Consider the following 8992-nt stretch of genomic DNA (forward strand, 5'->3'; position numbering starts at 1 on the left):
ACCCAGCCTCTCCAACAGATAAATTGCAAGGAGGAAAAAAGGTAGAGATCAGAAGAGGCTTAAAATGTATCCACCAGCAGTAATATTCTTAGTCCATTGTGTTGCTATCAAGAAATATCTGAGGCTGGCGAGTTATAAACAGAAGAGGTTCATTTGCCTCACAGTTCTGCAGGCTGTACAAGAAGCAACGTGCCAGCATGTGCTTCTGGTGGGGGCCTCAGGCTGCAGGAGAGGAAGGGGAGCCAGAATGCAGAGATCACATGGTGAGAGAGGAAGCAAGGAGGGTGGGAAAGTTCCAGGCTTTTTTTAAAAAGCAGCTCTCCCAGGAACTAATAGAGCAAGAACTCAGTACCCTGAGAATGGCACCAAGCCCTTTAAGAGGGATCTGCCCCTGTGACTCAAACACCTCCCACTGGGCCCCACCTCCATCACTAGGGATCAAATTTCAACAGGAAGCTTGGCAGGACCAAACAAACTATATCCAAACCATAGCAAATCTGAAGACCCACTCTGAGCCCTAAATTTACATATATACATATATATGATAATATATATATATATATATGAAAATGATAACTGGGAAATTCAATCATGACTTTAATATGTGATACTAAAGTATTAAGAAATTATTGTTCATTTATTTTAGTTGTTAAATAGGATGTGGCTATGTTTGAAGAATCCTCCCTATTTAGAAATACGTGGTGAAATGTATTGATACAATAATACACTGGGGGCAGAGGAGCAGATGGTACATGGATGTAACAACATTAACCACTCATCATTCTTGAAACCAAGTAATGGGTACAAAAAATTCATTATATTATATAAAGACTAGGCTTTTTTGTATGTTTAAAATTTTCCATGTGACTCCAAAATCTGAGGGTCTACCATGTCCAGATAGCTAGGCCAAAGTGGCTCAGTGGTCCCACGAGCCACTGTTGAAAGCGCACAATGCACTGGTTTCACCTGTAAGTTCTGGAAACCAGTGCCTGGATCTGCCACCATCCATCTGCGTGACCTTGGACTTCACTTCTCCCTGCCTCTGCTTCCTCAGCTGTGAAGTAGAATAATAGCATCTACCTCATAGTTTTGTCATGAAGATTAAATGAATTTGCAGCTATAAAGCACTGTCTTAAAATACCATCTGGCCCATAGTAAGCATTCAAAAATATTTATTATTATTATTATTATTACATAGGAAAACAAGTTGAAATGAACCACCAGGGTCTTGAAACAAACGTATCCAAAATATGTTTTTAATCTTGATGACATTCACAAATGGCACAATATTGACATTTTCTTAAACAAATTATACAGTCATGTTCTTAGACAACAAGGCACAACATCACTATTACCATGTGTCCCCAGAGGCCACAAGAGGCAGTGATTTCATGTCCCCCTAAGGTATGGCAGAGCTGCCATGATCAACAGGATGGCTCTCAAATAAGCGATTTGCTACCAGATAAGCCAATGAGAGATGCCATCACATTTACTGGACATAGAATTAAATATAAAAATGATGCACAATAAATATGGAATTAGCTTATTTTGCATTCAGTTTCATTCCTTTCAAGTGACAAAGGTGCTTTTTTCCGTATCTATTAGGATGCAAACAAGTATCTTCCATGGAGCGTTCTCACCAAGTTGTTGTCAACAGAAATTAATAGAAGTGGTGAGTGCAGTTTCATGGGAACCTGAGATGAGAAAACAAAAGAGAAAGAAGAGGAGGAGAAAATGGAGGAAAAGAAAGGAGGAAGAAGATGAGAGGGGATGAAAAAGAAAAGGAAGAGAGGGAAAAGAAGTATGAGAAGGACACAAAGTGAATCATCACAATTATTACTGAAAAGAACACTAATTTACAGAAGTGCTTCTTTAAACAGCATTTATGAATTATGAATTATGAATTGTAGGCAGGCTTAGAAGGCAAATGAAGATTAAAATAATTCCACTGTAGCTACTAACATTGGTAGTAGGTTACGATTACAGCTCTCCGGTCTGAATCTTTGATCAAGGGTTGAGCCCTTTCTCATTAATGAGGACTGGCCCTGGTTAAGAATTGCAGACCCCTCCCTTTCTGAATCCAGCAAGCATTGCTTTTCATTTATCTTCTCAGAAAAATGACGCTGCATTTCTGAAGCCTGTCCTAGTGTTCTGATTTCAAACTCAGTTCTGGAAGGAACCCACTACCTTAGGAGGAAGAATGAAATTGGAGAGAGGGGCCTGAAGATCCTACCAGGGCCAGTGGGTTTTAAAATGTGGACCTTAAACTCCAAATCCCTACCCCTCCCATCCCATAGTACAAGGGCAGTCACCTTCTTCCTGGAGGCATTTATAGCTGCTCAGGCTTGAAGGTCCCTGCGGCGCCTGCCGAAGGCCTTGGAACCCACATTGGTGGGCAAGAAGTTGTTCTTTACCATCCCCCCAGATCTGCTCAGCAAGTCTGCCAGCCGATGGGTCACACAGGTGGCAGTGTTGCAGGCTCTCTTCTGGACAGTGACACTGATTTGCAGGATAGAGAGAGAAGAGAAGAAGACCTGTGAATGAGAGACTAGTAGGGGAAATGGGAGAGAAGTCTGTCCCGTGGGACCTACATAAAGAGAATTGCAGCTCTTCAACCGACCACTTAACAATAAGTGCTTCTCCTAAATGCAGTTATCAAAGCTGTTAGGAAAAATAGCCTGGCAACCTTTACTAGGAGTTTTGCCCAAAGATCATCACCAAAAAAATAAATAAATAAACAACAACAACAAAAATGAGTTCCAATCCATGGGCACATGCTGAAATGCCACACTTATCATTCAAGGAAGTGATGGGCAACAAGGTCTAGCCCCACTCCAAGAATGAGTATATAGAGACCATACCCCAGCCACAAGCCCCCAAATAACCACTTTGCATGGGAAGATTAAATTCCCCTAAAGTCTTCCCTGGAAGTAGCTCAGGCAATAGGATTTGCAGAATCCTCTCGCAGAAGTACTTACCTGCTCCTTAATATACTGTTCTTGCTGCTTGAGCTGGGTCATGGAGATCACCCATTAATCCCTATATTGAGCTGTCCTGAAGCCAAGGCTACTTCTAAACATAGGCACTGGACACCCTCAATCCCTGGATGTGGACCAGAGGAATGAGCAGGCTCAGGTCCTTTTAGAAAATTAGATTTATTCATCAAATGGTGGGCCATGAGGGATGTGCTTATTTTAGTACATTAAGAAACAGGAATTGGACGGCTGTTGTAAAATCCTCTGGGATCTCAAGAAGCTTCTCTCATGCTTTCTTATATCTAACCTGGTCTGTGAGTTCTGCTCTCTCTCCTTCCATTCTGAGGTCCCTAAAACATTCTCAGTCATAAGCAAAGCTACCAATACCAGCTTAAGAGCAATCAGAGAGGAATCTACAGGCATCGAGTTTGTAAAATCGGAGCAGAAAAGAAATCAGGAGGAGTGGGAGGAGTCCAGTTGGCATCCTGGGCATCCCCAAGTGAGGGTAGTGGTCCCTCTGCAAGCTGCTAGCTATGTTCCCTTTCTTGCCAGACATCTCAGGCCCAAATCTGATGCCAGGGAACGTATGAAAGTTGTTCAGGTCCTGTGATTACATGCCCAGCATGTAGGTACTCAGATTACTGCACCACTTAGATCTGGAGCTGTCCAGACTACAGGGAAAAGATATGCCAGAAGGCACCATGCACCAGGGGCCACCACCATGGACAGTCACTCAGAAGATTGGACCAGGGTGGGGGGCAGCTCAGACATCCTCCATAAGCAGAGCTCAGAGGTGCAGTGAGCCAGGGCAGTGTGGGGAAGGGCTGGGTGGGGAAGGGTGACCTTTTCTGGCATTCCACGTGCTGGTCAGTCCTACATGCTCAGCAGAGGGGTTTGGGGTTGGATGCAGGTGAAACACATGTCTCTATCCAGGCAAGGCTGGGGCCAGGCTGGTCTCTGCTCAGGCTCAGGGACCACAGGGAGGTGGGGCTAGGGAAGGGTGCCCTCCCTGGCCTGGTGACAACATGCATGTCTCCACCAATGCTGCACATCTAGAGATCCAGACCTACCTCAGACACTGCTCTACCTGTCCCCACCCAGTGCAAGGGTTTCACCTTCACCTTGCAAATGTGAAATCACCCACCTTGTAGATATGAAAGAACATCATATACGGTGAAATTTCTAAAATCTCCTAAGATGCCAGGTCCATCCACTGGCTTCACACTTACCACTCCTAACTCATCCAGTGCTGAGAAGCCTCCCCTGTACTCAAAGACCAATTCCCACAGTGAGTGATTCTATACCTTCCCTAATTGCTTTCAAAAATAGATTTTGTAAAATGTGATCTAACCACACTGTCTCTCCAGCCTACTTCTGAGAACAGCTGGGCCCCAGGTCCTGGTGAACAACCACAGCCTGCTGGACCCTGGCCAGCGTGTTCTTTCCTACCTGGGCTAGGCCTTCCTGAGTGTCGTGGGAAGGGAGGCCTGTGCTGGGTGCCTGAGGAGCCTTACCTGGAGGCCTTTGTCTCCAGCCCCTGCTCCAGCTCCCCTGCCTTCATCTGCACATAGTTCTGCAACAGTGCAGCCAGCAGGAGGCGCACTTCCTCCTCACTGAGTGTAGCCAGGTCTGGGATGCTGTCCAGGGCAGACCTGGGGAAGGAAGCAAACCCAATGCAGGCTGTGAGCTCCTGCCTACCCTCTCCCCAGGTCCTTGCCTACCCTCTCCCCTGGTCCCTGCCTGTTCCCCTGAGGAGGTGGCTGTGCTGACTCCCAGTGGACAAGGCACGAGGTCATTGTCCACCTAAGGGCGCTGATTCACCGGGAGCCAGGAGTGACTTCAGAGGCACAGAGCTGTCTGATCCCAGGGCAGTGGGTCGTGTAGTCCAGGTTCAGACTGTCTTACCTCAATGGCGCCTCCTGGAGACTGCCGGCCTGGCACAGAGCCAAGACACTGAGAGCCAGGAAGGCGGAGAACTTCCGGAAGCCCATGACGCCTCCCTGTAAAGGGAGGATGACGTTACCACTGCACCGAGGCTACATATCCAGGTTCTAGACCTGCCTCTGCAAGACTGCCATGCGACCTTAGGCAGGTTACTCCAAGTCCCTGAGCCACTGTGCTGTTCATTTGCCAGAAGGGCTGCTGTGAATCTCAAAAGTTACGTTGCAGTGAGTGAATGGCTTGGTGGAGCAGAAACAAGTTCGCTGCGGGGAGGGGGAATGGATGGATTTTGGTTCTGTTCTGTGGAAGGCCAGGGAGAAGCCACGCGTGCATGCACACAAACCCATCCCTTTTGCCCTGATTTATGCGAAAACCAAGTCACCCCGCTGTAGGCTGCCCTCCCATTGTGCCTATCTTCTCACTTTCTCCTCCGCTGGACTTCGCGCCAACACATGGCAGGGAAAGGCAGGAAGGGTAGATAGGAAAGGAGCGCTAATCTCTCAGGCTTGGATTTGGGGAAATTTTTAACCTGCCAGTTACAGGTTCCTCCTCAGGACTAGCACAGCCGGAGCTCTGCTGGCGCGCAGTTTAGCAGCAGGTGCTGGGCGCCAGCACCCCGAGGTGAGCTCACTGTAGTGGTTAGCTAAGAGCACTGCCCGCATTCCAGCTGATGTCCTAGAGGCGCTCGCAGGCTGGAGACGCCCCAAAGGAAATCTCGGGGTTCTGCTATCCCGGGAACCAAAAATGATCCCTGAGAACACGCGGGACGCAGGCGCTCCAGGAGCAAAGTCCGGCAGAATACTGCCCTAGGGCCGGCTTCCACGCCAGGGCTGCAGACCAGCCTACCTGGGCTCGCTGCGCTTCCGGCGCGCATGCTGAGCGCTGGGGATGCTCCGGGCTCCACCCGCGCTCCTTAGGAGGAAATGCCAGGACAGCCCTAACCGCCCGCCTCTCCTGAACCGGGAAGAGAGCTAGGACCACCCGCTGTAGGTAGGACGAGAAGGCGGTGGAGAGGCGAAGAAGGGACAGGCAGGCAGATGGAGCAAACTGGAGGAACCAATCGGAGAGGACGGTTATTGGGGTGAACGAAATGGGGAGTTCCTCACCTGGCGACGCGAGTTTCAGAGCAGTGCGAGCTGCGGGTCCGCCCGGGCTGAACACAACGCCTGCCGTGGGCACCTTCCCCGAGGAGCCCCGGGTTCTTATTCCAGTGACAGCAGGAGGGGGGATGGTCCCCACCAGCGCGTGTGGCCAATCCAAAGTGTTCAGGACTAGCCAATGAGAGGACCGACCGAGCTCCGATTGCGTCATAGCTTACACTTCTAGCGCAAGTTCCCTGGGGAGGGGGCTGTCGGCTCCCACAGTTATTTGCATTGAGGTCATTGCTTGAGGAGCGGGAGGGCCTGGGAGAGGGAGGAGAGCCTTCGACGTCCAGAAAGCGGAGGCAAGTCCTGGAGAGTTTGGCGTCACCTACTGTGAGGGGACCCGACCTTCTCTCACCTCCTTCCGCCACCCCAATCAGGGACTGAGTCTGCCACCTGCTCCCCCCCCCCCAGGTTGAGCTGTAGTCCTTGGCTCTAAAGGGACCTCAGCTGAAATCGCCCATGGCAGGGTAGGAGTGGCAGGAGAGGGGGAGGAGCCTTGAAAAGTTTATCTCTTTGGACCACTTGGGGTCCCTTGTGGGGATGTCCCCCAACTCTTCGCGCCCTGGCGCTCTGGGCTCCAGGCCCCCAAAGAAGATTCTTTTGCTGCCATTCTGGCAGCCAAGCCTCTGCCTCATTCCTCTGGGATGGATAGGAGTTGAAGAGAGGACTGAGGAAGGGGTTAAGCTGGCACTACCTGCACAGAGGGCTCAGCACCGCCACACCACTACCTCTGGTGTCCCTGAGTTCTCCACTGCCAATCCATCATCCCCTATCCCAATCCAAGACCCTCCACTGCCGCGCCCATTTGGCTTGCACAGCTGCCCTGCGCCTCTAGCCTCTGTTTGCCAAGCTGCCTGGCCAGGACGGCTTGTGCCCAGGTCTCTAAGTCTCTCTCCAGGACCCTGCCCTTTTCCCTGAAGCGCCTGAGAGCTGAGCTCGCCGGGGTCCCGCGACCACTGCGGAGAGGAGCAGCTGCAGCAGGTGCGCGCGTCACCATTCATGTACCTGCACCCCAGCCACACGCTCTGCCTTTCGCGTTCACACAGACTCTCCTGCACACAGCCAGCACCGCTGGAACTGACGCGCCTTCTCCAACCCCTTGCAAAAGGACGCGCTCACGAACCCAAACCAAACCACGCCCAGACCCAAAAGCAATTCAGCATGTTTTCTGCTTTCAGAAACAGACACGTTTTCTACACACAAGGGTGCACACTGTCCCCCAAACACGCACGCCGATACATGAACATCCACACCCAGGAACTCAAATCTCTCCCTTTTCTCTTAAGGAAAGACCGGTTCCAGGAGTTGGCACTGCAAGCTCTCCTTGCTCTGGGATTGGGGAGAAAGATCCCAGCTCTGGCAGAAGAGGCTTGGGGCGGGCTGCAGATAGGGTTGGTGGGGAGAAAGAGAGGATGAGCCACTCACACCCCCCAGGCCTTAGGCTCGCCCTGCGCGCCTGGGCTCCTGGAGCGCGTTCGGGAAGCCTAGTCCTGGGATGGGAGCAACAGGCAAAGCCAGGGGTTCGCGGGATTTCCGCTGCTGTCGTTCACTTTCTGCAGGTCAGTAAGGAGCTCACGGTGGGGGCTGAGATCGGGGATCCTCCAGGTCATATTTCTGTGACAGGTCTCAACTGGTGGGACGAGAACGGGTTGACCGCCAGCACCTGAGCAATTGAAACTCCAAGGAACAACTCAAAAGAATCCAGACCTCAGACTCAGGCGACTCCGCCCGCCTGCAACCCCGGCGCGCAGCGTGCATTCAAGCCCGCTGACCTGCAGTCTCTCCTCCTGGGAAGGCAGCCAGCCTCCCCCTTACGTGGTTGAGGGAGAATAGAAGGCAGCGCAGAACTTCCAGGACCTTCGAGATCCCACACCAGAAACCACAGCTCTCTAAGGGTTATCTCTATATAACAGGAAGGTCTCTCTGCGTCTAGATTGTTGGGTTCAATTTTGATGCCCAAATTTGATGCCTTCACTTGGGGGCCCTTCCTCGCAAAGCCGTGCAAATACAGGGGAGACTTCCGTGTCCCTCTCCCCATCCTGGCCTGGGAGCGGGACTGCGGAGAGGAAAGGCAAAGTTGGGAGGCGCTAGCTGGGACTCTGCCCTCTACACTGCCTCTTCCCCAGCCACTGCCCCATCCGTGAGCGGGAGGGGGGAGCACAAGAGGAGTCCTGATTGACGTTTGGCCTCCCACGAAGCCCCCAAATATTACTTTGAGGGAATTTGAACCTAAAAAGCTAGCACCTTCTCCTGAGACCCAGTCTGTGTCACTAGGACTTTTCTGAAGTGTTGGGACAGATGGACAGATGGCCCTACTGCAACGCAGGGGCACAAACCACTGCTGCGCCCTCTGCTCCACAGGCATGTGCTGAATGACCCAATTTTGATCCATTAGATGGAAGAGCAGATTGCTCATCCAAAGAGGCACCTCTTTTATTTAATAAAAGTAATCAGTATCCTGGTGAAAACTTTTTGAAATCTAAGAGGGAGTACTGATAGCTTCTAATCTTTGGGAGACCTTCAGCTTGAGAAGCAAAACAAGTCAGTTTTCCTCAGCTCATCCTTGTATAATATTAGTGAGTGAATGGAAGCAAAAGTCAATAAAATAATCTGCTTTCTAAATTGAGAAAATTGCATCTTCATTTCTCTGGAACTGTTCTGAGCTTCAAGGCATCTCCAACCAACCTAACTACCATAAGGACTTACAGAGAATAGTTTCCTAGGAATATCTGGCTATTAAATTGTCTCTTAAATATTTTGATATTCAGTTTAAATATTTTATATCATTACTTTTAAATTTTGAAGATGGAAGTCCTAAAATTTTAGAAAGAAACAGACTCCACATACTATAGCTTTTGAAGTTTCTTTGTATCTATTTTAGCTTACTTTCTGCTTTCTTTACAAATTTTCTAGAAGACATGTTCCTTAGGA

General features: G+C 50.0%; 1 protein-coding gene across 2 annotated transcripts; it reads right to left on the reverse strand.

Annotated features, from left to right (window-relative positions):
* Positions 1–1152: 1152 nt before the first annotated feature.
* Positions 1153–6093, reverse strand: CALCB (calcitonin related polypeptide beta). Of its 2 annotated transcripts, XM_012780609.2 has the most exons (5): positions 6023–6093; positions 4881–4975; positions 4490–4627; positions 2313–2499; positions 1153–1694 (listed from the first exon to the last, which is right to left on the reverse strand). In XM_012780609.2, the coding sequence occupies exons 2-4, from the start codon at positions 4964–4966 to the stop codon at positions 2340–2342; spliced, it is 384 nt and encodes a 127-aa protein (XP_012636063.1). In that variant the 5' UTR covers positions 4967–4975; positions 6023–6093; the 3' UTR covers positions 1153–1694; positions 2313–2339. The 2 variants fall into 2 exon arrangements, with proteins under 2 accessions (XP_012636063.1, XP_012636064.1); XM_012780610.2 differs by lacking the exons at positions 1153–1694; positions 6023–6093 and having other exon boundaries at positions 2311–2499; positions 4881–4978.
* Positions 6094–8992: the final 2899 nt, after the last annotated feature.

Source organism: Microcebus murinus, chromosome 4 (assembly GCF_040939455.1).
Source record: "Microcebus murinus isolate Inina chromosome 4, M.murinus_Inina_mat1.0, whole genome shotgun sequence".
Classification (NCBI taxonomy): Eukaryota; Metazoa; Chordata; class Mammalia; order Primates; family Cheirogaleidae; genus Microcebus; species Microcebus murinus.

Bases quoted from the DNA above. Each gene is read 5' to 3' on its own strand.
- CALCB (XM_012780609.2), bottom strand. From the start codon at position 4,966: ATGGGCTTCCGGAAGTTCTCCGCCTTCCTGGCTCTCAGTGTCTTGGCT. The intron at 4,628-4,880 runs GTAAGACAGTCT...TTCCTTCCCCAG, and splicing joins CTCCAGGAGGCGCCATTGAG to GTCTGCCCTGGACAGCATCC. The intron at 2,500-4,489 runs GTAAGGCTCCTC...CCTGCAAATCAG, and splicing joins CTGGAGACAAAGGCCTCCAG to TGTCACTGTCCAGAAGAGAG.